At 59.7% G+C, this 24,387-nt stretch overlaps 10 protein-coding genes across 10 annotated transcripts; 5 read left to right on the top strand and 5 right to left on the bottom strand.

The window, feature by feature from the left end:
• Window positions 1–46: 46 nt before the first annotated feature.
• On the bottom strand, window positions 47–2,769 carry GGTG_02366 (hypothetical protein). The gene has a single exon (XM_009220138.1). It carries the CDS (start codon window positions 2,498–2,500, stop codon window positions 506–508), a length of 1,995 nt encoding a protein of 664 aa, XP_009218402.1. The 5' UTR covers window positions 2,501–2,769; the 3' UTR covers window positions 47–505.
• Window positions 2,770–2,883: 114 nt separating this feature from the next.
• GGTG_02365 (mannosyl transferase) lies at window positions 2,884–5,331 on the top strand. Its single transcript, XM_009220137.1, has 3 exons — window positions 2,884–3,076; window positions 3,184–3,865; window positions 3,936–5,331. The coding sequence occupies exons 1-3, from the start codon at window positions 3,009–3,011 to the stop codon at window positions 4,998–5,000; spliced, it is 1,815 nt and encodes a 604-aa protein (XP_009218401.1). The 5' UTR covers window positions 2,884–3,008; the 3' UTR covers window positions 5,001–5,331.
• Window positions 5,332–5,790: 459 nt separating this feature from the next.
• Window positions 5,791–7,633, top strand: GGTG_02364 (hypothetical protein; the record flags this gene model as incomplete). Its single annotated transcript, XM_009220136.1, has 2 exons — window positions 5,791–6,099; window positions 6,299–7,633. 2 exons carry the CDS (start codon window positions 5,791–5,793, stop codon window positions 7,631–7,633), a joined length of 1,644 nt encoding a protein of 547 aa, XP_009218400.1.
• Window positions 7,634–7,814: 181 nt separating this feature from the next.
• GGTG_02363 (hypothetical protein) lies at window positions 7,815–9,651 on the top strand. The gene is made up of 2 exons (XM_009220135.1): window positions 7,815–8,652; window positions 8,709–9,651. The coding sequence occupies exons 1-2, from the start codon at window positions 8,042–8,044 to the stop codon at window positions 9,298–9,300; spliced, it is 1,203 nt and encodes a 400-aa protein (XP_009218399.1). The 5' UTR covers window positions 7,815–8,041; the 3' UTR covers window positions 9,301–9,651.
• GGTG_02362 (hypothetical protein) lies at window positions 9,581–10,777 on the bottom strand (the record flags this gene model as incomplete). The annotated part of the gene is made up of 4 exons (XM_009220134.1): window positions 9,581–9,625; window positions 9,700–10,269; window positions 10,304–10,537; window positions 10,613–10,777. 4 exons carry the CDS (start codon window positions 10,775–10,777, stop codon window positions 9,581–9,583), a joined length of 1,014 nt encoding a protein of 337 aa, XP_009218398.1.
• Window positions 10,778–11,756: 979 nt separating this feature from the next.
• Window positions 11,757–13,615, bottom strand: GGTG_02361 (hypothetical protein; the record flags this gene model as incomplete). Its single annotated transcript, XM_009220133.1, has 6 exons — window positions 11,757–12,371; window positions 12,447–12,655; window positions 12,741–12,882; window positions 12,971–13,070; window positions 13,163–13,290; window positions 13,403–13,615. 6 exons carry the CDS (start codon window positions 13,613–13,615, stop codon window positions 11,757–11,759), a joined length of 1,407 nt encoding a protein of 468 aa, XP_009218397.1.
• A 1,864-nt stretch (window positions 13,616–15,479) lies between these two features.
• Window positions 15,480–18,164, top strand: GGTG_02360 (FAD binding domain-containing protein). Its single transcript, XM_009220132.1, has 4 exons — window positions 15,480–16,135; window positions 16,317–16,533; window positions 16,628–17,028; window positions 17,114–18,164. Exons 1-4 carry the CDS (start codon window positions 15,710–15,712, stop codon window positions 17,783–17,785), a joined length of 1,716 nt encoding a protein of 571 aa, XP_009218396.1. The 5' UTR covers window positions 15,480–15,709; the 3' UTR covers window positions 17,786–18,164.
• On the bottom strand, window positions 18,086–21,302 carry GGTG_02359 (hypothetical protein). Its single transcript, XM_009220131.1, has 4 exons — window positions 20,678–21,302; window positions 20,423–20,599; window positions 19,534–20,324; window positions 18,086–19,463 (listed from the first exon to the last, which is right to left on the bottom strand). Exons 3-4 carry the CDS (start codon window positions 19,729–19,731, stop codon window positions 18,498–18,500), a joined length of 1,164 nt encoding a protein of 387 aa, XP_009218395.1. The 5' UTR covers window positions 19,732–20,324; window positions 20,423–20,599; window positions 20,678–21,302; the 3' UTR covers window positions 18,086–18,497.
• GGTG_02358 (hypothetical protein) lies at window positions 20,625–21,511 on the top strand. The gene is made up of 2 exons (XM_009220130.1): window positions 20,625–20,807; window positions 20,871–21,511. Exon 2 carries the CDS (start codon window positions 20,979–20,981, stop codon window positions 21,318–21,320), a length of 342 nt encoding a protein of 113 aa, XP_009218394.1. The 5' UTR covers window positions 20,625–20,807; window positions 20,871–20,978; the 3' UTR covers window positions 21,321–21,511.
• GGTG_02357 (hypothetical protein) lies at window positions 21,249–22,977 on the bottom strand. The gene is made up of 2 exons (XM_009220129.1): window positions 21,466–22,977; window positions 21,249–21,302 (listed from the first exon to the last, which is right to left on the bottom strand). Exon 1 carries the CDS (start codon window positions 22,808–22,810, stop codon window positions 22,271–22,273), a length of 540 nt encoding a protein of 179 aa, XP_009218393.1. The 5' UTR covers window positions 22,811–22,977; the 3' UTR covers window positions 21,249–21,302; window positions 21,466–22,270.
• Window positions 22,978–24,387: the final 1,410 nt, after the last annotated feature.

The raw sequence follows: 24,387 nt of genomic DNA, 5'->3' as shown, positions 1-24,387 counted from the left end.
CATCAACGACACGGCAAGCACGCACAAGTAAGGACATGAATCAACACGGCAACCTTCCTGTCATGGCAATGTTTGTGGAAATGTCATTATATTCTAGGAGGCTAGGGCGCTGCGGGCGCGACACGCGCGGGCGACGGGACATACATCCTTGTCGTTTTCTATAGGTGCGCCTTCGTGGACACTTTATCAACCATCCAATGCATTTGGTCAGTATTACAAGACGCGCAACCCGGCCGATTCAGCCCAAGTTGCAACCGCAGCGGAAGGAGTAAGGTGCAGGGTGTGAGGCCGGAGACAACACGAAACCCACCAGAAAACCAAGCCCCGGCACGGCGCCACAATGCACGGCAACATTGCCTAGCGCTATCCCAGCATGGGTATCTCGACGCTATGCTTCCCCAATGGTGCAGAAACCCAAATCCTTCTTTATCCTGCAATGTCAAAAAGTTCGATAGTGCTGACAATTGATAGTCGCCATCGGCAGCCCAGATTGTGTTTACCAGCACTAATGATCATGTCCCCAACCTGGCTGGTTGTGCGGCTGGCCTTGGCCTTGGCCCTGTTGCTGCTGCTGTTGCTGCGCTTGCGCAGCGTCTCTCAGTGCCCGGACAAAGGTCGGATTAGCGTAAAGCGCACTCATTGCCTGCCAGTTTGCCGAAGGCTGGCCAGCAACGGGAGGCGGGATGGGCGGAGGGGGAAATTGCCCGTTGGTGAGAGGTGCAAGCATTCCATATGGATTGGGTTGAGGAAATCCTGGGAATGTGAAGGGAGCCCCAGCAGGCTGAGCGGTGGTCTGAGGCGGTGCGAACGGCAACGGTGGCGGAGCAGGGAAGTTCCACTGGGGGACGCTTGGTGTCTGCTGTGATGGTGCCTGTTGCTGCGGCTGGGGTTGGCGCTGTTGCTGGGGTTGGTGTTGCGGCTGAGACTGTTGCTGCTGCTGGTGACGAGGCTGTTGGCGTTGAGAGTGGCCATCGGGGTAGCCTCCACCGCCACCCCTGCCTCCTCGGAACCCGCCTCGTCCACCACGGTTACCGCCACGCCCGCCTCCGCGAAAGTGATCCCTATTTCCCCGATGGCCATGGGTAAAAGGGGGCCTGTGAGCAGTCGCGAGCGTCTCCTCGCGAGAGGGCGGCGCGCCCATCCCAAAGTTAGCAGGCCTTGTCAAAGGCTTGTATGGTCCATCGTCGTCTTCGTCATCGTAATTGAGGCCCGCATCACCAACCGCGGTCACGGAGCTGGCCGTGGAACCTGGACCGGGACGGCCGTTGTCTCTTGTGTAGCCACCACCGAGCCCGCTGGCGCCGCGGCCACGGTTGCCACGCTTCTTCATCTTGAGCTCACGCTTGTAGGCCTGCTCGCGCTCGTCGTCCGAGAACTCCATCTCCTCGGTGGCCAGCTCCTCGTCGTGCAAGTTGCTGGCGTCGTAGCCCTTCTGGCTCCGAAGGGGGCGCGTCAACACAACCTGGGCTTGGCCCGGTGGGTAATATAGCGCATCCCCGATCTTGAGCCCCTCCTTGGCCACATCCTCGGGCGTAGCGAATCTAAGGATGTACATTGGCTGGAGCACATTGCCGATCACGTCGGCAATGGCTGCGATCACAGACTTATCGGCTCGACACACAGGCGTCTCAACGTCCAGCACCTTCTCCTCGCCGTCCTCGCCCGAGGTGATGAGGATCTGCGCTCCCACGATCGAGGTGATGGTGCCCAGCTGGCAAATCACAGCATCATCGGCAAGTGCCGATGGTTTAGGAGGGACCCAGTCCGGCAGCTCATTCTTGGTGCGCATCTGGGCGGCCTTGCCAGCCTTGTCGCCGCCGTCGCCCTCGTCTTCGGAGCCGTCTGCACCCGCCATCAGCATTTTGACCGTCTCGTCGAGGCCCATAAGCTCGCCGTCCGAGTCGTCATCTGAGTCATCCGAGCTGCTTAAATCACTGGAAGACTCGTACGGCGAGGAATCAGCCTCCCATTCAGCACCGGCTCCTTGTTGCTCCGCGGGGGGCTGTCCAATCGGTTGCTCTTGTGGTTGAGAATCACCCGGCGCCGTACTGGCCTGTGCTTGTGCCTCGCCTTCTGGCTGTACCATGGCGAGAATTGCGGCGTCGAGGGCGTCTGGGATCTGGGCGTCGGAGGCGTCGCCGGCGGTCGCGATGACGGTCGTTGCGTCGCTTATCGTAGATTCAGCCATGGTGATCGGCCCTATGGCCGCGGCTGTCTCCGTCATCTGGTCCATGTCCATGGCATCTGAGCCGCCAATCTCTGATCCTTTTCCTGGCATTTGTCCAGATTCGGATACACCTTCGCCTTGAATTACAGCCTTGTTGCCCGCCCGTCCTGCCACTGCCAATGCGCTTCCGTTGGTGGCAGTAGCCTCTTTATTTGCGACGCCATGCCCCAGGCTTGCGGCGGCAGCCAAAACATCGGGGGCAAAACTGTTCGTCGGCAGCTTCTCGTTCGGCTTCGCGTGGCCGAGCCCGGGGATGACGAAGCCACCGGACATGGCGGCAAACGAGCGAGACGGAGGGAGCCAGGCGTTGAGGTTGGCGTGCGTTGACGCGAAAGTGTTCTGGGAAGGAGATGGTATTTCTGTGGGCGCCTCCAAAAAAGGCTACGTGCCAACTATTGCCCTTTTAAATCCTGTTGCTCGGCGATCCTCACGAGAAACCAGGCGGTTTGATTTTGTATGTGCAATTTTCTTGCCATCAAAAGTAGGACGATTCAAGACCGATCTTGGGACGCGCCTTTCCATCCGCCATTGAATTTTTTTTTCTTTTTTTCGGTTTGAGTGCGATAAGATAACATGTATTCCTCGCCGGGACCCTTTTCTAGGCTGTCATACCAATACCCCCCACCGGGCCCACAGTTTCCAATAGAAGCCCCTGTCAACTTTTCCCTGCAACACGCCAGCAGCTGTCCATCTCGAGCTTCTGAAATCTGGCACCTCCTCTTCAGGTGTGCTTATTCATGCCAAAACTCCAGCCCGACTGAGTCGCTCCCTGTCGCCTACAATGCCTCCAAAAGAAGGGCAAAAGCGCAAGGAGTTTGTCCACCCGGAAGCCTCCCATGCGAAGAAGAAGTAGGCGCAACTTTGGCCATCAAGCTCACCCTTAGCCGAGGCCCATGCACCGCCCAGCACCAGGAGCAAAGGAATAAACTGACATCATCTGCCTCTGTGTCCACCAGGACCCCGCCGAGCCCGTACGCGATCGAGCCGATTTCGGCCTTCTACATCTTCCTCGTCGCGAACCTCGTGTCGGCCCTCTTCGCCCCTATCCAGGACTGCGACGAGACATTCAACTACTGGGAGCCCACGCACTACCTCAGCCATGGCTACGGCTTGCAGACGTGGGAGTACTCTCCCGACTTTTCGATCCGTAGCTGGCTGTACATCTCACTCCACGCCGTCGTGGCCAACCTGCGCCGCATCCTGCCCCAATCCACAAAGGTCGGCGAGTTCTATTTCGTCCGCTACGTCATGGCATTCGTCTGTGCCCTCTGCCAGACCTTGATGTACAGGGCCGTCAGCTTGACCGTCTCTCCTCGCACCGGCACCTGGTTCATCCTGGCACTGGCCACGAGCCCTGGAAACTTCCACTCCGCCACCGCCTACCTGCCATCGAGCTTCGCCATGTATGCTTCTATGATGGGCGCTGCCGCCTTTGTGCACTGGCGGGGCGGGCTGAAGACGTCTCAGGGCATCTTCTGGTTTGCTCTCGGCGGTGTTATTGGTTGGCCTTTTGCTGCCGCCCTGTGCGCGCCTTTTGTGGCAGAGGACATTTTCTTCGCCTTTTTCGCAGATGGCGAGCGCAAGTTTGAGTGTTTTGTCCGGGTCGGCAGGGGTGTCGTTGCTGCTTTGCTCCTCGTCGTAAGTGAACGTTGACAAAACTGTGCTATCTTGGGGGCTGAACTAACAATCTGCCGTTGCCTTCCGCCAGGTGCTTGATACCGCCATCAATGCTTTCTTCTACCGGAAACTTGAAATCGTGCCCTGGAACATCGTCAAGTACAACATCTTCTCGTCGAGCGGAGGTCCCAACCTTTACGGCACTGAGCCATGGACGTTTTATTTCAAGAACCTCGCCCTCAACTTCAACATATGGTTCGTCCTCGCGCTCCTCTCCCTCCCGCTTTTCATCATCCGCGGCCTCATCGTTCCCTCGGGCCACGAATTCCGATCCGGGATGCGCTCTCTGGTCTTTATGACACCCTTCTACATGTGGCTGGCCATCTTCACCCTGCAGCCACACAAAGAGGAGCGCTTCATGTATCCCGCATACCCTTTTCTGGCCCTCAATGCAGCCATATCCTTTCACATTCTTGTCACGGCCCTGGGAAACGCAAACCCCAAGACCTTGATTGGCATGATCCCTGCCAAGCTCAAACTCGCATTCCTCGCCCTTGGCGTCATCCTCTCACTGGACGTCTCTCTGGCCCGCATCTTTGGCATCTACTCGGCCTATTCTGCTCCCCTTCAGATCTACAAGCCGCTGGCTTCGGGCACTGTCGGTGGAGGCCCGCTGGGAGGAAACGGTGACTTTGTGTGCTTCGGCAAAGAGTGGTACCGATTCCCGACCTCATACTTCCTGCCGCGTGAGATGCACGCCAAGTTTGTTCGGTCCGAGTTCCGCGGCCTGTTGCCCGGCGAGTTCTCCGAAGCCCGCACAGGCTTTGGTATCTGGGGAGGCACATGGCTCGTGCCGAGCGGCATGAACGACCGCAACGAAGAGGATATGGGCAAGTACGTCGAGCTTCGCACCTGCGACTTCCTGGTGGACACGCAGTACAGCCACCACGCGGAGCAGCCTAAGTCGCTGCCCCCGAACGAACCCGACTACATTGCGGACGAGGAGCATTGGGAGATGGTCAAGTGTGTGCCTTTCATGGACGCGGGAAAGACGGGCTTCCTCGCCCGGGCCCTGTGGGTACCAGGCTGGGAGATGGTCCCGGGGAAGTATCGGCGCAAGTGGGGACGTCACTGCTTGCTGCGGCAGAAGAGGTGATTTGGCATCATTCCTGGTGAGCAGTTGATGTGGAGTATCGGCGCTTTAGAGGGGTGATTTTCCTTGGGTTACGGGATAGAAGGCGCAACTGGAGCAGGTTCAGTCCTGTTGGGTCACTGATGAGCGTATCTGGGATTATTAGAGGGCTGCGGATGGATATAGATATCATAGATAGGAGGTCTCAGAAATAGGAGTCGCTATTGGGCAGGCGAGAGCTCGAAAGGCAAAAAGGTCACCCCGAAAGAACTTGATATATTCGTAGAAATGCCGAGTTTTTTCTGTTCGGAACCGTAAATTAGGCAGGAACTCTAAAATAGCAGTGGTTGACGAGGCCAAATGTTGGCGTGTGATTCGGCATATTTGCGCGGAACCATCAATACAAACACTCAAAAGCGTATTTAGTGGCGGACATCATTAAGCTACGGATAAGTATCCTCCGAAATCCACGCCCCTTTCAACGTTATTCCCAGGATCTAGTTGGTTAGGGTATCCTTGCGTGATCATCCTAGACTGGTCCTGTGTACTTCCCGCCGGTCGGGATTTGAGCATGGAATGACGTCGTCAAATATGGCCTTGGCCGTTCGAACCTACCGGTGTTCGATGACCACTAGGAGCGACAGTAATCACAGGCACATGTCGCCGAAGCCGTGAAATCCATGCAGAGGGGCAGGCTGGGCATATCAAATGAGTAAACACTTGGTACTCGGCAGATCAGGTGGGGGGCAGGGACTGCCAGCGTTTAGCTGCCCGTATACGGCCTCATTTGGGATATCCCGCATGTCCGCCCCACATGATACGACGCTTTAGAGGGCAGACCGGTGGTGACATGTCGAGCACAGACGAAGAGGCCTTTGGGGAGGACAACACGTATGAGCTGGGTCTAGTTGTCTTGGCACGCGGATCACCGGAGCTCGATTCGCTCAGCAGCAACGAGTGGGCCGAGGCCGGCTGCAGTAGGATGGGGCCATGGGATAGATGTCCCGGTGCCTGTCGCTATATAAAGATGGTCAGGTCCCGCGCCTTCGAGATAGCAGAGGAGCGTGCCAGTCATGGAACATACGCCTACTGCCGACACAATGACGGCTACATCGGGTTTCGAGTCAGTCAAGAAAGCCTTTCCGGGAGGGGTCCTCCTGCCGGGAGATGATGGCTACGAAGACGTCATCCAGCGGTGGAGCGCCGTGTGCGTCAAGCGGGCGGTTCGTCCCACCATTTCCCGTTGTGCAAGGGGCTCGATGTGCCCCCACTTGTTAAACTTCTGATACTGCGGCTAATCAAATCCTGTCCGCACCTAACAGGGGGCGGTGGTCCTCCCCAGAACGACCGAGGAGGTCAGCAGGGCGGTGAAGCTGCTCTCATCGCTCTCGATCCCCTTCAACGTCAGCGGCGGCAGGCACGCGACCTCGGGCACGGCGTCCATGGGGCCCGAGGGCGCCGTCATCGACCTGCGGCGCATGCGCGGCGTCTCGGTGGACGCGGCGGCGCATACCGTCACCTTCGAGGGCGGCTGCCTCTGGTCCGACGTCGACGACGCGGCGTGGGAGCACGGGCTGGCGACGCCCGGGGGCACCGTCGCGGACACGGGCGTGGGCGGGCTGGTGCTCGGCGGCGGCTTCGGCTGGCTGTCGGGCCGGCACGGGCTGACCATCGACTGTCTCGTGTCGGTCGAGATGGTGCTCGCCGACGGCAGCGTCGTGGTGGCGTCCGACGACGAAGGGGGCGACAAGGATCTGTTCTGGGCCGTGCGCGGCGCGGGAGCCAGCTTCGGCGTCGCCACGCGCTTCACCAGCCGCGTGTTCCCGCAGGGCAACGTCTGGAGCGGCGCCCTCGTGTTCCCGTTCGAGCGCGCCGCCGAGGTGGTCGGGGCCGTCAACGAGCACCTCGAGGTCGAGGAAGGCGACCAGGCCGTGATGCTGGCGCCGGGCTACGGGCCGCCGGGGCCCGACGGGGCGCGCGCCAAGGCCGTCGCCATGTACGTGTTCCACAACGGCACGGCGGCCGAGGGCGCACGATACTTCGCGGCGCTACTGGCGCTGGGGCCCGTCCTCAACGCGACGGCCGAGATGCCGTACCGGCTCGTTAACCGGCAGCTCGATCACCTCGTGACGCCCGGGGCGCGGTGGCAGCACGGCGTGGCGCACATGACGGGGCCCGTCGACGCGGCCGCCTTCGTGGCGGCGGCCAGCAAGTTCTACGCCTACGTGGACTGCGAGTTGGCCAGCTCGGGCGGGGCGCAGGACCTGCGCAACACGGTCCTCGGGTTCGAGATCTTCCCGTGGGCCAAGGCGTGCTCGGTCCCGGCAACGGCCACGGCGCACTCCAACAGGGGGCGGTACTACAACGTGGGGCTGGTCATGAACTGGACCGATGCGTCTAGGGACGCCGAGGTGCGCCGCTTCAAGAAGGAGCTGGCCGATCTCATCTCGGAGACCATGTACCACCCGAAGGCCAGCCGAGAGAGCGGGAGTAACATCGCAAAGTCGTCGCAGTACTTGTACGGAAACTACCTGGACCAACCAATCAGCGCTGAGGGGGCGTTTGGGGACAACGCGGTGCGCTTGCGGGAGCTCAAGGCGAGGTATGATCCGGAAAACCGCTTTGACAAGTTGTGGCGGCTGGCCGACCGGAAGTAAGGACAGATCATGGCTGTAGCTGGGGGAACTTTTGAGGGTTGGAGAATGCTAGTCTGTGGGTTTGGTAGTCGTAGCGGCACAACTGAGGCCTCAATCCAATGCTCCTTGCCCCACCACCCCACGTTGATGCGCGCCCCGCCAAGCCACATGCAGTTCATCGCGAACCAACGGCATGCCTCTTTCCCGATTAGCCAAGGCGACGCCACACGTTGGCAGGCAGCAGCAGTTCTTCAGCCAGCCCGAAACTTAACCACGCCGCCTGCACCCAACTCCCGTCCTTTCTTTTCTCATCTTCCTTCGAATACCCAACCACTTTCTTGAGATTGGGAATGTGCTCGGGAAGAAACCGGCACAAACCAACAAACAGATAGCCACAGCAGTGGAGATTCCTACCGCAACCAACCCAAAATGGATACGGAAATGACCACCGACGCAACGCCCACCGCCACTGATGACTCGGCGCCCGCCTGGCCCGACAGAGCCCATATGGCCAAGTCGGCAGACCCACAGGAGCTCTCGCGACTCTTCAATTCGCTTCCGCTCGAGATCCGGAAGATGATATACGCCGAGACCTGGGCCCTCGACAGCCAGCGCCAGCACTTGTACCGCGAGCCCCACGGCAGGGGCATGGCCCACTTCCCCTGCCTGCTTCACGAGGATAGATTCGGCCGCAAGCCCACCCGTGGCTCCGACGACAGCTTCCACGTCGGCTGCCGCGGTGGGGGCGGTGAGGCCATGTCCTGGGACCGAGGCCTCATGACCGACTGGAACGTCCACTGGCCCTGCCAGCAGCATGTGAAGAAGCAGAAGGAGCAGGCTGAACGGGCCGCCCAGGCCGAGCAGGCTGCCCAAGATGAGCAGAACGCCCAGGCTGAGGAGGACCAGGCAGAGGAGGAAGACCAGGGCGAGCAGTCCGGAGGGAAAGCCAAGAAGGGTGACGCCGATGTCTGCCAAGAGCCCAACTGCCGCTCTCCCGCATTGTCGCCGTTCCTTCCTCTCATGCTATCTTGCAAGCGCCTGTCAGTCGCATCCCAACCCCACCGTTGGCTCAACCCCTAACCCTTCTATTCCGCAGCTACCTCGAATGCTCCAAGTCTATCTACGAGGAAGTTACCTTCCACCTGATCGACACCGAGCAGGCCGCTTCATTCATCAACTCCCGCTTGCGCTCGGGCCTAACTTGCCGATCGCTGGAGATCAGCCTACGCTTCACGCCGCTCCTGACGGAGCTCTACTTTGGCACCGGCGAGAAGGCCGCCATCAAGGGCCGCCCCAAACCCGTGACGGCCGACGACAACCCGTGGCAGCGCCTGTGCGACGCCCTCGTGCGCGCCAGCTCCAAGGACGTCGCCAACGGCGGCGGCGGCGGGATGCGCGATCTGCGCATGTGGCTCGGCTCGAGCGACCTGCGGCCGTGGCACAAGCGTGTCTACGAGAACCGCCTCTTCGCGCGGCTCATGAAGGTCGAAAAGCCGACGGGCGCCTTCGTCGTCGACCTGCCCCTCCTCCCCTACGAGCCCGATGAGAAGCGCGGGCTCCCCGGAACGTACCTCGAGGACATTCCGCGCGGGGAGCTGCCGTTTGAGTTTACGAGAAGTGCGCGAACCAACAATTGGATGCTGCACATCAACAGGATCAATCACCTCCGGGATATTTCGCAGAGTTGAGGATCTGGGACTTGTAACCTCACGCCTGTGGTTCTAACCTGTTCCAACAGAGAAAGGCTTGCTGAGCGATTCGGCCGACGCTTGTTTGGGCTGTCTGACATGGTCTTGACCTTTTGGTGAGATGGCAGCGGCGTGGTCTGTCGATGTGCCTTCTTTGTGGCAACACGGCATGCATATAGGAGACGGTGGCTGCTACTCGTATGGTCCTCTTGTCAAGTGTTGTTGAGCACAATTGAATTGGATTTTATTTCCGGAATCCCCATGATCAAGGAATCTGCATCTACTCGATCTTGATAGCAAGTTTTCCAAAATGCGACTGCGCCCACTGCGGTGGAGGAAAGCCCCTGTTAGATATCCCCGCACAAGAAACGAAGCGAAGAACAGTCGGTCAAGGCTTACCATGTAGTCATAGGCCTCGCGGGCTTGTTCCAGAGTAAAGACCTTCTTGTCGAGCACGGGGTGGATGTCGTTGGCCTCGATGGCGGCCACCATGTCCTCCATCATGGCGCGGGACCCGACCAGCAGCCCCCGGATGGTGCAAACGCGGACCAGCGACTCGATGGCGGGCGGGAACTTCTCCCCTTGGGCGCCGCTCAGGAAGCCGATGACGGTGATGATGCCCTCGAACTTGATGGCCTTGAGGCTCTGCTCGAAGGTGCCGAGGCCGCCCACCTCGACGACGTAGTCGACGCCCGCGCCGTCCCTCGTCAGCCCCCTGGCCGTCTCGCCCCAGCTCCGGTCCTCCTTGTAGTTGATGACGTGGTCGGCGCCCAGCCTCTTCACCACCTCGGCCTTGTCCGCCGACGACGTGGTGGCGATGACGGTGGCGCCCGCGGCCTTTGCGAACTGCAGCGCGAAGACGCTGACGCCGCCCGTGCCCTGCACGAGCACGACGTCGCCGGGCTTGACGGGCCGCAGGCCGTACAGGGCGTTCCAGGCCGTCAGGGCCGCGCAGGGGAGGGAGGCGGCCTCGAGGTGGGAGAGGTTGCGGGGGGGCCCGCACCAGGCCGTCCTCCCCGAAGACGCCCCAGCGCCGCAGGGTGCCGGGCAGCACGCCGCCCAGCCCCGTCTGCGCCGACGCGGTGGTCAGGGGCCCGGACTGGTGGCCCTGGTTGAAGAGCGTGACGACGCGGTCGCCGGGCTTGAAGCGCGTCACGCGTGGGCCGACGGAGACGACCTCGCCCGCGCCGTCCGAGGCGGGCACGACGGGGAGGTTGAGGGGGAAGGGGTACATGCCCTGTTTTTTTTTTTGGGGGGGGGTCGTTGGTATTTGCTCGAGTTTTCATAATTCCGGTTTCTTTTTATGACCTACCTTGGTGATTATGAGGTCACGGTAGTTGAGCGACGCGCCGTGCAGGCGGACGAGCACGTCGTGTTCGCCAACATTGGGGACGGGCACGTTCTTCTGGTACTCGAGCTCGTCGAACCCCTTCTCCGAGCCCTTGACGACCCACTGGTCATTTATCCGGGAAGACATTGTCGTTGGATGTTTGCGGGAGACTTGTTTGCTGTCCTGCTAGTTGTGGTATTTGGTCACATCCCTCCAGGACATCCTCCCGACTCCATCGGCAGATGTGGCCGGTTTTATACGCAGAGCCGTCGCGGAACCACTTCGTCCCAACGACGTATATTCTTGGTCATCAGCTTGACTCTCCGCTTGGTGTGCCATGGTGAACGAGTCGGTCCCGCCAAGCATCGAGGCCATCTTACTAAGGAGCTCTCCACCGTGTGGATAAGCAGAGGTCGTAAAGAATTGGGTCTGATGGGGGAAATAAAACCCGCGGGGACCCATCTATTGCAATTTTCTCTTGTGGTTGATCCGGGGAAGAAGTCGTTGGAATTATTCGGAAAACGCAAGGGCCAGCCACATCGAAGGGTTGATGCCGGGACAACTTGGACCCGCGTCAGAGTGACGACGTCTTTCTCCGACTGTTTGAGCGAGATACGTTGACGCATGGAAAAGAATCTAGGAGAATCTTCTGCAACGCGACAACCCATTTATTGGAGGCGCATTTTTGCATCCAGCAGGACGGTACCGAAAGCGGCAGGCTGTGATGTTTTCGGGTATTTGCCGGATTTAAAGTTCATGTAAGCTTCCGGTAGTTGAACGCCAGTCCTACGCAACGGCGCCTCCCGACGGTTTTAAGCCCGTCCGTATTGCACATTTGTGGGCCTGTTGCAGCTGGTGAGGACAGCCAACAACGCCCTAACCAGCGTTGGCTACCGTATTGGTCGTGGCAGAACAACTTCATCTCTGTCGCGCGAGCACGCATCACAGGAAACACTATGGACGGGAAATTGAAAAGGTCGTTGCTTTTGTACAAAATCGCGAGATATCGACCAAAACCTCCAGGTAATAGTACACATTCCATTAGCAGCTCTGTTGGGAACCACCAGTAATCGGGGGATAGCGAAAACGCCTGGGCCATATAACGACCAAAACCAAGACGGCAGCACTACCACGCCTCATGTGGCCGCTGTGGCCGCTGCTCGCCGTTACTGGCCCTGTCCGACGTGACCTCAACCTCGCTCGACACGACAATGTTGTTTCCCCGCGGCAGCGCCACGCCGTCCTCCCTCTCGCTGGCCGTCACCGTCCTCGTGGTCGGCGAGTACACGCCCGCCACGGCGACGCCCTGCTGAGGGGGGCTCGTGACGGCCATCCCGATCCTGCTGAGGCGCTGCAGCTTGACCTCGCCCGCCGCGGTGCCGCCGCCGCCGCCCATGATGCGCTCCTCGCTCCCAGTAAAGCTGATGTTGCTCTCGACCGGGTTGCCCGAGCCCTTTGTCCTCCTGGGCGTCCGCGCCTCGCCGCTTCCGCTTATGCCGCCGCCGCTGCCGGGGGCGCCACCCTTGCCGTCGCCGCCGCCGATGGTGCGGAAGCCCGGCCGCGTCTCGTACTTTTTGGTGTTGCCGCTCGTGTAGCGGCTCGAGCGGAGGAAGCTGGGCAGGAGAGGGCCCAGCCACTGCCGCAGCAGCGGGAAGACCATGGGCAGGTTGGTCGTGACGACGCACGTGAAGGCCTCGCGCGTGCCCCACTCGCCGGCCAGCTGCGCGCCGTTGACGGGGTCCTGTTGGCTCGCGTGTTAGGAAGGGGGAAAAGTGCGCCTGCGAATGCTATGGTGCTGGATATGGGTACTACATACCACCAAAACGTAGATGGTCTTCAGGATGGCGCAGACGAGCACGAAGATGCCGGTCCCCAGGACGATGGTGGACGCTATCTTCTGGTACAGCTTGAGCGTGGAGCCCCATAGCAGGTCGAGCGGGATGAGGATGAGGTAGATATCGGTCGACACGTTGGCAGCGAACGACGACCAGACAATGGGGGCGGACAGAGCAGGTTGGCATTGATCTATCGTGGCTCGGTTGCATCGTCAGCCGGGAGGGTACACCACGAAGGGGTCATATCAAACGGGGAACGCCACAGGACGACTTACTGCCAGGGTTGGGAGTGACCTGCCAGTAGTGGTTGAATGGGCGGCACCCCAAGAAGATGGTCAGGATGGTGCCAAAGAAGGTCGCAAGCACTAGGGCAAACCCGTACCACACGCGCATGCGGTACGCTCGACCAAGTCCCTCCTATTGGTAGCAGTATCGACACTGTCAGTCTGGCAAGGGGTTCTTGCGCCCCCAAACGGGGCGTCTGCTCCTGGATAAAATCACATACCGTGAGCCTGACATAGAAGAACAGCATGGACAGCTTGAAGCACCAGATGAGCATCGAGTAGACGGTCCAGCCGGCGACCTGGATCTGGGACCCGAGAACCCTGGAAACTCGTAACGAAAGTATCGATCAGCCCATGCGTCCTCCTGCACGCTGCGCTTGTTCAAAAAAGGAGAACTCCCGGCTTGGCCTCACCTTAGCTCGTGCTCCTTGCCGTTGACGTCGATGCTCGCGCGCTGCTCGTCCGTCATGCCGTTGTTGGCGAGCCCCTGGGCGAGGTTGCCGATGCTGTATCCCAGGCTTGCTTGGGTGGCATAGCAGATCTAGCGCCGAAAATGGCATCTCGCTGTCAGCTGGACTTGCTCACTTCTGGCGCGTCAAAAGTACCGCCCAAAAGTACAGGGCACGAATGCTGAGGGGAAAGAAAAAGCTCACCAGTCCAAGCCAGACCAGGAAATCGTCAGGGGCCAGGTTCGCAAACCCGACCTTCTTGATGCGGCCGTAGGTCCTCAGCACCGTGCTCAGGGCGCCGATGCCGAAGAGGGTGAAGAGCTCGATGGTGAAGGAGCGGAAGGTGGCCTCGGCCTTGGCGATGGCTGCCGCCTGGGCCGCGGGGTCCATGGCGGCGCTGCCGTCGCTGCTCGACATGGCTGGATGCAGTGAGGCTGGCGTTCAAGACGATGCGTCTGTGTCGTCGTCGTCGTCGTCGTCGTTGTCGTTCAGGGAGCGGCTGATCAACAGGCAAAAGGGAGTCCTGATAGGATGGCCTGCAACAGCTAGGAACGGCCCGCTATGGACGGCACTTGTGACCCGACGGTGGCTGGGCGAGATAAAGGCCTTTTCTTGGGGCTGATGGGAAGGTGTTCATATGTGTGTGGTCTCCGGCACTTGTCGTTGGCTTTCACACCATGGGCAGGGCCATTTCAACGCTTGGCGATACGCTTTCTTTTCCACCGAAATATCCAAGAGGAAAGAAAGCTCTTCATATCTACGGACCGGAGAGGGCGAGGCGCAAAATTTGGTCTCGTTTCTTCCCCCACCCATACCTTATTTATTATCGACCCATGCGCGGGATTCATAGCTGAGCGTTTGGTCTAGCTTCCCGCAAAACAGGGCTTCGGTATGTACATACCCCTAGACACCCTGGGGCGTCGCCATTCCCCCTGACTGGGCGACGGGTAGCCACTGGGGCGAAACAGCTTCGGCACCTGGCGCCGAGAATGTCTCTGGCGGCTGGTTCGGCGAGAATTCTGTACAGCCCGGTATCAAACATCGTCGCACACACCCACCTCGCAGCCCTAGCAGTATGGCTACATGCGCGGGTGTACCTATAGTTCACAGCGAATAAGCGAGAAGTGGATGTTCCCTTTTTTCTTTCTTTTTTTCGCCAAGCAGCCCCCGGGAAGCGAATGTACCGTTATCTGCCCCGTCTACCGGCTCGGCAGGGCATTAGGCCGCGGGCCCGCCCGACAGATGTCGTTGGTGCAGCTCGGGTTCCATGGACGCCAACAGAGCTAGGCGATACCACCCTGGTCCCTCTGCCCCCTGCGCAAGCGTGGCGGTCTGCCAAGACCACAAAAGGACCTGTCATACCGAGCCACCCAGGCCAATACTGCGCACACCGAGCTTCCCCACCAGAAGCTAGTGGGCGTGGCTACGACAAAATAGAGAGTAGCGGCTGAGAAAAGGAGAACAAGACGAGTAGAAATACGAAAGGTGGGGAATTGCGTAAGGGAAACGAAGAAGAAAGGATGAAAGGGTTCGAAACACGGTAATGCTCCAGGGGACGGATGGCGAAAGGTGAAATTGAAAAAGGAATGATGTGATATTCCTAACTGCTGGGGTGGGAGGGGTATCATGGTTATTCTCAGCAATTGTCGTCTGACGCCGCTCCTCCCAGCTTCCTCGGGGAGAAAAAAAAAGCAAGAATGTTTATGGGGGCCGGCCTGTGCCAACGATGAGATCTCCAGCGCATGCCACCATCTCGGTGCATCTCTCCCCAACAACGCCAATATCTCAGCCCTCCCAGCAAACGTGCACCAAGGTGGGTTGCAGAATCGAGCGCCTCAACGCCACCTGCGCTCGCAACTATTGATTCTTCGCTTTCAAGGTAGGGGTCCGGCCAGCGAGCTAGACTCCCCATCCGGCAAGCTGATATGCGGCGGGGAGCGAGGGGCCACCCACCCGAAGGACGGCCCACCATTTACAGTAGCGGTCCGCTGGCGGGAGCATTGCGCCGGACGGGGTAGCGACCCCTAGGAGGCGTCATATTTGAGCGGCGCCCCCTGCCCTCCCCCCCGCGCCCGATACACCCTCACCCCACACCCGCTTCGGGTAAGGCCCATCATACACACACACACGCATCAGGCAGTGCCGCCGCCGCCACCGCACCTACGCTGCGTGCCTCTGCTGCTGGGGCTGGGCAAATATTGGGGACTCTGGCGTGCAGATATGGAGCCTCGCCGAGGCGGGCGCCTGGGCGAGATGACCTATCACGGTGCCGTGGGGGGAAAACGAAAGTGACCGATCGCATCTTCGGTGCTGCCTCGCCCGCCCAGGGGGTGCAATAAAACGGCAGGTTGCTACCAGCACTTCTGCTGTGCCGCCTGGTCCTTTGCTTCTTCACCGACCCGGACCACTTGAGCTCCAGGCCCCGAGGTGTGCAGAGACGCAATAAGAAGCAAAGACCAAGAAGGCCCGCCCGTATAGCAGTCCTTCTCTTATGGGCTCGTCCCTCTTTGCATGTCACCGTGCGAGCTTCAGGTTGAGGCGGGAAAAGGCAACAGCGGGAATCACACCCTCCCACCGCCGCCACAACCACAACCACCACCAACGCTACCGCACGGCCCGCCACCCGGGCTATCATCCCTGACGTCAAGGATGCGGTCAACCGACTTCGCTGGCGCCCTCGGCGCGGTGGCTGTCCTGGCCACGACCGTCGCGTCGCTGAGCATCCCCCGCGGCGTCGGCGGTCTCGCCTGCGCCTCGGGCTTCTGCCCCCGGAGCGACGACGTCGCGCAGCTGGGAGCCAGCCTGTCGGCCGGGGCGCAGATCGTGTTCCCCGGCTCGGCCGAGTTCACCAGCCGGACCGCGCGGTGGTCCAACCTGTCGCCGCCAAAGTTCAACGCCGTGGTGGTGCCTGGGAGCCAGGAGGATGTTGCTGCGACGGTTCGTCAAATCCTTCCCCTTTTTGCCGACGCTTTGTCGGTCCTTTGCTTTTTTTTCTTTTTTTTCCCTCATCTGTTTTGTCTTGTTTTTTCTTCCTTGGCGTGGGAATTCCGCGCCCGTTGGTGATACGAGAAATGCAAAATCTGACGTGTTATCTATTTGCTTTTTGCCCGCCGCTCAGATCAAGTTTGCAAACGAGAGGAAGCTGCCGTTCCTAGCCACCAACACGGCGCACGGCACCCTCACGACCCTGGGGAAGATGGACCACGGCATTGAGATCGACATCCGGTCGCTCAACAGTGTCGAGATTGCCGCCGATGGCAAGACGGCCAGGGTCGGGGGCGGCATCAGGTCCAAGGAGCTCATCGACGCGCTATGGGCGGCGAACAAGCAGACAGGTCAGTTATCTAGCAGTCGCTGCACGGCCCCCCCGCACCCTCTGTCAGTCCGTTGGCAGACAGACATTTGCTGACGCAAGCGACGAGCAAACAGTGACGGGCACCTGCGAGTGCGTCAGCATCATGGGCCCCGCCCTCGGCGGCGGCCACGGCTGGCTGCAGGGCTACTACGGCCTCGTGGCCGACAACATCGTGTCGTTGGACGTGGTGCTGGCCGACGGGCGCGCCGTCACGGCCAGCGCGGACCAGAACGCGGACTTGTTCTACGCGCTCAAGGGCGCCGGCCACAACTTTGGCGTCGTCACGTCGGCCGTCTTCAAGATCTACGACGTCATCTCGCGCGACTGGGCCATCGAGACGCACATCTTCAGCGGCGACAAGGTCGAGGCCGTCTACCGCGCCGCCAACGAGCACCTGCTCAAGAACGGCACGCAGTCCAGGGACCTCATCAACTGGTCGTACTGGCTGAACGACGCCTCGATGGACCCCAAGAACGTAAGCTCTCTGCCTCTCGGCAACCTAATGCCATTTCGACTTGTCTTGCGTGCCGTGCCAGTCTGACTAACCACAATCCCCGCAGCCCATCATCATCTTCTACATCATCCAGCAGGGCGTCAAGGCCGTCAGCCCAGAGTACACCCAGCCATTCCACGACATCGGGCCCCTGGTCGCGATCCCCAAGACGGGCGACTACCTGCAGGTGTCTGGCTGGGCGGGCGTGTCGCTGTCGTCGCCGCCGTGCCAAAAGGCCGGCCTGGCCAACCCGCGCTTCCCCATCTACCTGGACGCCTACGACCCGGCCACCATGGCCGAGGCCTACGCCGCCTACGCCGCGGCCGTCGGGCCGGCCGACTCGCCCTTCCACGGCTCCATCTTCATGTTTGAGGGCTACCCGTCGCAGGGGCTGCGCGCCGTCGACGCGTCCTCGACCGCCTTCGCCCACCGCGACCGCAACCTGCTCAACGCGCCGCTGATCCAGTACAACCCCGCCTCGGGCGCCGACGTCGAGGTCCGGGCCAGGGAGCTGGGTGGCAGGCTGCGCGACATGCTGCAGGCCGGGAGCGGGCGCGCCGGCAAGGCGGCCGTGTACGTCAACTACGGGTACGGCAACGAGGAGGAGGGGCAGTTCTACGGCGACGCGGCGCGCGTCGAGAAGCTGGCGGCGCTCAAGGACAAGTACGACCCGAGCGACCGCTTCAGCTTCTACGCGCCCATTTCCCACAAGGGCGGGAAGCCGTGCAAGCACAAGTAGTGGTAGTTGGAGCTAGATGCCGTAGAAGCGATCGCGACCGTTGTGTTTTTCTCTGCCGTCACAATACCACCACCTCATCCCTATTTTGCCGCAGGAACGGGGCGTCACCGACGTTGCATTGATACGTGGGATGTGCTAATGTCGCACTCGCCTATGCCCTTATGCCCTTCTGGCAGGTGTCAGAGATTGACCGACGCCCGTTGGATGACAGGTTGACCGGGTGAAAGGATTCCGGCTCCTGTGGCGGGAGCTGACTGCACGCTTACTCTGCCGCCGCCGTGCCCAGATCGGCACATGCAGCCCTTCTTGCTGGTACCAACGGATCACATCTCGACTAATCCTGTATTGACGAACCAAGTATCTCGTGGGAAACAAAGGAAATTTCAAAAAAGTAGTGAACATGAAGATTTGATGGTTTCACCAATCGCCCTTTTCTGCGCCAATCCCGGAAAGAAAGAAAAACGCCAAGTCGCTAAGCCCGTGCAAATGCCGCCATGCAAAATGCCCAATCCAACAAACCGCTAGTGGTGGTGTGACAACCTGAATTCCCAGCCAAAATGAAAAAAAGGAAAATACCAAGCCAATATGCATCCCCCGCCTTCGCCCCTCCAACCACCACCTCGGAAGCAGCGAGTTGCTTTCCTCTTAGGGTCCAGCCGTCGCGCACACCCGCGATTGCCAGCACACACCCCATATGAAGCCCCCTCCCACCTTACGACTTCTCGTACGGGTTCTCCGAGGCCTTGTTCCCGTAGGTGGGCGGGGTGGTGATGTTGACGTCGTTGAACCCGCCCGCGTTGGCCGGGTGCGGCACCTGCGACGGCATGCTCGGCTCGGGCGGCATGAAGGCGGCCGGGTACGGCTCCTGGTGATGGTGGTGCTGCGGGGCCGGACCCCCATACGGCCCTCCGGGCGGCAGGTGGCTGTGGCTGCTGTGAGCACGCTCGGCAGAGCTGGCCTCGGCCAACACCTGCCTCTCGCGCCCGCGGTTGCAGAGCTTGCTGATGCCCATGCACACGACCGCGACGAACATGCACACGACGCCGAACCAGATGAGCACCAGGAACACGTCGCTCACGCGCGCCCCCGGCACATTCTTCTTCTTGAGCTCGTCGACGATGGAGCGCGACCGGACGGTGAGGATGATGGACACGACGAACATGTAGACGAAGCCCGTGGCGTACCAGTACAGGCGTAGGCCGTCCCAAAAGGACGGCGGCAGGGTCGCGTTCTCCTCGGCGCTGCCCTTGGGGTTGGGGCAGAGCGAGGACAGGAAGCAGCAGTGGCACTTCATCCAGCTCTTCTTGAACGTGATGAGCACGTCCTTGACGAAGACGACGAGCAGGAAGAAGAGGCCGAGCAGCACGATGAGCCACTGCACCCACGTGACAAAGGTCATCTCCTTGACGTCGCGGAACTTGTTGAAGAAGTCGTTCCGGCACGTGCCCTGGTTGGGGTGCAGGCAGTCGTAGTCGGACGAGGGCAGGTCCAGCCGCTTGGCCACGTCGCGGAGGTGGTCGGGGAACTTGAGCGTCTGCGCGAAGCCCTGGTACACGATGCCGGCCTGCATCTCCTTCTTGGTCGCGTTGAGGTACTCCCAGCCGAAGCTGGCCAGGGTGAGGTGCATCTTGACGCTATATTCGTCCTTGGTGTTGGGCTTGGGAATGATGCCGTCGAACTAGGAGGGGGGGAAACGTTAGAACATTTTGAAAGAGACATGACAAGAAACGGGGACCATAGATACTCACCTCCACCATGGAAAAGTTGCCAAGGGCCAGGCGCCACTTGTTGTCCTCCTTCATCAGCCACGTGCCGGAAATGCAGACGAGAATGAAGAGGAAAAAGGTGAGCGCCAGGAGGAGGAGGGCGAGGACGTGCAGGAGCCGGCCGAAGAGGTGAGGCCGATGGCGAACGGCCATGTGCGGCTTGCGGAGATCGGAATCCATGGTGCCGCAGCTAGATGGAAGGGTAAGTATAGAGAGTTTCCGTGATAGTATGCTCTTTTATCGTCGTTAAAAGATACTGTCTAAATAGACGCTGTGTGCTTGCCTCCAGATGACTCTGGAGAGAAGCAATAGAGATGGTGGAAATGGTTCTTGTGTGTTTGGAATCAACCCCAGCACCACCTCGAGACCGTCCTCCCGGGGCTTAAGTATATCCATCTTTTCCTCGCTCTCTCTGCTGACGGTATCGCCAGACTCCTCCACATGCCTCTGTGGTAATTCCCCAGATCCGTCGACTGCGCCGGCCCTGGGATGCCGTCGGCGTTACAGTACGATTTTCCTGGCCCAGGATCGGTCGCTAGCTCTGCATGCATGCTGATTACTACAGCCCAAAAAATCCGGGTCTGGACTTTGTGCTGGGCGCGGTTAAGGCGTCTTGGCGCGCCTGTGAGGCTGAGCATTTGCAGCACTGAGCCACCCAACTGTTTTCATTCGATGGGGCGCCGCCCGTCTGTGGCGCTCGTTGGAGGGAGCTGCATTGTGTAGGGCCAGCAGTGGGAGGTCTTGGCGCTAATCGCGTGGGCGACGTCCCCTGCCTGTCTCTCCCCACGCGTCGAGCCCAGAGTAAGCACATTTTTCGGTCCCGGCCCAACACTCTTAGCCACCCGCCTATGGAAATGGTGAAAATACCGACCTTGCTCAATCGACCATTCGTTGTCAACAGGGAAAAACCCCCTTCTTCAGCATCGGGCATGTAGGCCCATTCCATCGCGGATGCATGGATCCTCGTTGAACTTTATGTGTGCTTATCTCGATCTGCGGGCTGGTGTCATGATGATCTAACATTTTGTGGCCGCCTAAGCCAAGAATCCTATTTAGTAGAGATCGGGGATGTCCGGTAAGCAATCTCTTAATATTTAGCCTAGGCCTGGCCAGGAGGCATACCAACCATCGCCGCGTCACGAAGAACTGGCCGCGCGAGGTTTCTCGCTCTCTGGAGGGCGTGATAGACCATCCCCAACCCGTCAATGCCGAGACATTAGGAAAACGGATCAAGAGACGAGAAACGAATGACTAGAGTAAGCTCTCCCACGTCATCGAGTCAAATGGTCGCATCGCGAGCTAAAGGGGAAGGAGAACAGGAAGGAAATTGAGATGCACTTTCCGGGTATCGAGGGCGCGAATTTGACGCCTTGTAGGCCGTGCCAGTGCTGTTCAAACATTTGCGCGCCCATTCGCCTGCCGCGCCCATGACCACGCCTGCGCTAGAGAAGCCGGCCCGCCGGGCGCCAGATCTCTCCTTGGCCCACGGCGTCCTGGACCTTGGCGCGGTCCGGCATCTCCCGGGACATGGCGGGGGTGTCTTCGCCGTCCTGCTCAGCGCCGACATGGGTGGGTGTGTGCTCGCGTCCCCCGGCTCTGCGTGCGTCCCCGGCGCTGGGAGCTGCGAGCGCTACGTGCTCCTCACCAGCGGCATGCACGCCCCGACGGGGCGCCAGGCTGCGGCACGTGCTGCGGTCGGGTCCCTGAACGACAGCGGATCGCCGGTCGAATTTAGGCAGATTACTGGGATGCTAGGAGCGGTGGCGTAAGCAGTAGGCCTGGAGTCAGCACAGGGCAAGCTGGTGCAGTGCGTCGAGTCAAGCTGGACCTGCACGATCCAGCAAGCCAGGTAGCACTGAATCGCTGCAGGAGGGCTCGTTTGGTTTGGTGGCGTCGACAGAAAAAAGTACTCACCTTGGCAGAATTGGCTTTCGTAGATCAACATTGAGCTTAATCCAACTCCATTCTTTTTCTTTGGTCTTCTTTGGTTGGCGCTGCGATCCAATACCTAGGATTAAGCAGAGTCGGATTTAATCCAGCATGTCCCAGAGCAAAGCTGGGCAATTCCCGCTGCGGCCCCCCCGCACCGGACTCTTCACTCCGCGGCGAGCGAAGAATCTGGGCCAGGGGCTGCATCGCGTTTTGCAGCGTGTTCCAGAACCGAGCTGCCGTGCCGTGCCCAGACTTGGTGCCAAGATATCCTGTGACGAACAGGGCCTGAGGCCCTGAGTGCGTCTTATGCCGGCGTGTGAGGCCTCCGCATCCCGGGTCCAAGTTTCCTGCCTTCTTTTGTCCGGTTACGGGTTGATGATATTCCAGAGAGAATGGAGAATACAATGGGAATATGCAGGACACAATATCAAGATTATTGGCGGAGAAATTCGCTGGTGGAAAAACTGGGGCGAATTGCTGCCCTTTCCATGGCCGGATCAGAGGTCTTGTGTAGAAGGCCACCACTCAAAAGAACGAGGACAAAGATAGGGGGCACATTCAAGCAAGAAAAATGAACACACTGTCGACAGCAAAATATCTTCTTTCTCTCTCATGATCCTAGAAAGACACTTTGTGTCGGCCCATGCCTCTCCAAGGAGCATACACCATGGAGCTAAAGCAGACGCAACCCCGCCCAAAACATCGCAAGAAACAGGCTCCAGCGAGGAGAAACAAAACAGATCATAAAATCCTGCAACGTGTCGAAAGAACAACCCCTCCAAGAACATTACTGGACCAAGCTGTTAAACAGGGTCGCGGTTGTTGCGTCCCTGGTGCCGGCGGCCTCGACCTGGGCCTTTGCGGACAGGCACTGCTGGATGGCGGCCTGGTTGGCGCCGCAGGTCCGCGAGTTGAGCTGATCGCACACGCGGTTCATGATGATGCCGGGCGCCAGGGCGTCGGACTGGCCGCGCAGGATGGCCGGGTCCACGGGCAGGAACGTGCCCTGGTTCGCCTGGCGGCCGGGCCGGCCCAGGGCGAACTCGATGGTAGGGACGCAGGTTCCGAAGTTGGCGGCTCCGCCGGCGGCGCCACCGGCAGCGCCACCGGCGGCGCCACCAGCGTTGTTGTTGCCGCCGCCGTTGTTGTTGTTGTTGTTGTTGCCGTTGCCGTTGTTGTTGTTCTGGTTGTTCTGGTTGTTCTGGTTGTTGCGGTTTTGGCGGGTTTGGAGAGCGGTGCTGGTGCTGCCAATGGGCTGCGCCATGGGCAGGGCAGCAGCGGAGGTGGCCGCAGCCAGGATCATAGCGATGCAGGTGGTAACCTTCATATTGACGATGAAGAGGTAAAGGGATTAAAAAAGAGGAATGGTAAAGAGCTGAGAGAATGGAAAAGTTCACAGAACTTGGCAAAAGGTTGAGATCAACTCAAAAAAGAAGGTAGAGTGGAAGAGAGTGAGAGAGAGCCTGCTTGATGTGGGATGAAGATCAATAGCAAGCAGGACCAAGGACGCAGAGGCAGCCATCTTTTTGTATTCGTCCGGACGTGTGCTCGATCCGCATTCCCCGCGGCGGCGATCATGGATATCTCGAGCGCCGCGGGGCGGCGAGCCGGTGGCCTTGGCTACCAAACATCGGCAAAATGACCCCCCGGGAAATATCGAAACAGAAAGGGGCGCTTGATGGAACCCGCAAAATGGCAGTTTGTGCTGGAAAATGCTATGATTTCCCATCCCTCCGGGGGTGGAGGGACCTGCAGATGGGGATGGTGCAACATCGCTAAGCACTCACTGGGGCGGCGAGCCACGGATCTTCCATGGAATGTAACACATGGTGGTGGGTCTTCGTCCCATCCGTCAAAGCGGACAGGGAACGGATCGCGGCTTGTGGATCATCATGCTGCTCCGAGCGCTGGAGCGACAGCGGGCGACAGCGGGAGGCGTGCCGCCCTGTTGGATGCCATCAGCCGTATGGATGGGCAGCATGAAGGCATGAATTTGGTGGCCGCTGCTAGCGTTAGTTCGATATCTGTCGAGGGCGAGTGGCGGCGGAGGGATGTTGCGGTAGGCGAATGAGAAAAACAAAAGCAAGGCAAAAAAGAAAAGCAATGGACCCGAACAGACTGGTCCAGGCCAGCCTTGCCTGCTGTGATTCTGCAAAGAGCGGTCGACTGAGCTCGGGCCGTCCGCGGGTCGTCGTCCGATGTCGTGACGTTTCCGAGACCTGCTGGGTTTGATGAGCGAGCTTGGCGCTTGGCCCAAGCTGTCCATCACCTGCCAACGTGAAGACTTGCCGCCAACAGTCGGGATTCCTATCAACGGTCCAGGGAGGCCGCTGCCGGCACGTGTGCGCAGAGGTCTGGCCCGCAATCGACCTGGTATCCCATGTCAAGGGTAGACATATCAAGGCCATGTCAAAGCCATGCCAAATTTGCAGTGACGCGGCGCCATTTCCTAGCCAGCAGTGTCAGCCTCCTCGTGCTGCGGGGCCCAACAGTGCGGTCACAAACGAGATGCACAACCCATCACATCACAGTCGGTTTATCGTTTCCGCTTCGCCATCAGTTTCTTCATCTTGTGCTCGCATCAGGCATCGTCCTGCCAAGTCCCCAACCCGCGAGTCGCCGTATGGATTAGTGAGTGCTAAGTCTAAAGCGCTCAGCTGGGACTGCCTGCTATCGAATGGGCCGATGTGCCAGTCAGGGGGTGGCCTTCCTGGCTACTGTGTCACCGCCTGGCGATTTGGTGGGTAGCTGCAACTACAGTCGCGTGAAGTGGTTTGCGGTCTAGATTTCCGACGATTGCGGGTTCGCTTGGAAAAACAGACTCCGAATAGCTTCACCATGATTCCTCTCAACAGACAGGAAGGCGCGCTTTTGGGATCTGGTCCCACCAAAACGCAGCCCTCG

Source organism: Gaeumannomyces tritici (genome assembly GCF_000145635.1).
Source record: "Gaeumannomyces tritici R3-111a-1 unplaced genomic scaffold supercont2.1, whole genome shotgun sequence".
NCBI lineage: Eukaryota > Fungi > Ascomycota > Sordariomycetes > Magnaporthales > Magnaporthaceae > Gaeumannomyces > Gaeumannomyces tritici.
Note: the sequence above shows the minus strand (reverse complement) of the source record. Positions and strands in the feature narration are given on the sequence as shown.

Coding starts and splice junctions, on each gene's coding strand:
- GGTG_02359 (XM_009220131.1), bottom strand. CDS start 19,731: ATGGATTCCGATCTCCGCAAGCCGCACATGGCCGTTCGCCATCGGCCT. Junction 19,464..19,533: donor GCAACTTTTCCATGGTGGAG/GTGAGTATCTAT, acceptor CCCCCCTCCTAG/TTCGACGGCATCATTCCCAA.
- GGTG_02365 (XM_009220137.1), top strand. CDS start 3,009: ATGCCTCCAAAAGAAGGGCAAAAGCGCAAGGAGTTTGTCCACCCGGAA. Junction 3,077..3,183: donor GCCTCCCATGCGAAGAAGAA/GTAGGCGCAACT, acceptor TGTGTCCACCAG/GACCCCGCCGAGCCCGTACG. Junction 3,866..3,935: donor TTGCTGCTTTGCTCCTCGTC/GTAAGTGAACGT, acceptor GCCTTCCGCCAG/GTGCTTGATACCGCCATCAA.
- GGTG_02366 (XM_009220138.1), bottom strand. CDS start 2,500: ATGTCCGGTGGCTTCGTCATCCCCGGGCTCGGCCACGCGAAGCCGAAC.
- GGTG_02360 (XM_009220132.1), top strand. CDS start 15,710: ATGTCACCGTGCGAGCTTCAGGTTGAGGCGGGAAAAGGCAACAGCGGG. Junction 16,534..16,627: donor GGCGGCGAACAAGCAGACAG/GTCAGTTATCTA, acceptor ACGAGCAAACAG/TGACGGGCACCTGCGAGTGC. Junction 17,029..17,113: donor CCTCGATGGACCCCAAGAAC/GTAAGCTCTCTG, acceptor CAATCCCCGCAG/CCCATCATCATCTTCTACAT.
- GGTG_02357 (XM_009220129.1), bottom strand. CDS start 22,810: ATGAAGGTTACCACCTGCATCGCTATGATCCTGGCTGCGGCCACCTCC.
- GGTG_02363 (XM_009220135.1), top strand. CDS start 8,042: ATGGATACGGAAATGACCACCGACGCAACGCCCACCGCCACTGATGAC. Junction 8,653..8,708: donor ATGCTATCTTGCAAGCGCCT/GTCAGTCGCATC, acceptor TCTATTCCGCAG/CTACCTCGAATGCTCCAAGT.
- GGTG_02358 (XM_009220130.1), top strand. CDS start 20,979: ATGACCACGCCTGCGCTAGAGAAGCCGGCCCGCCGGGCGCCAGATCTC.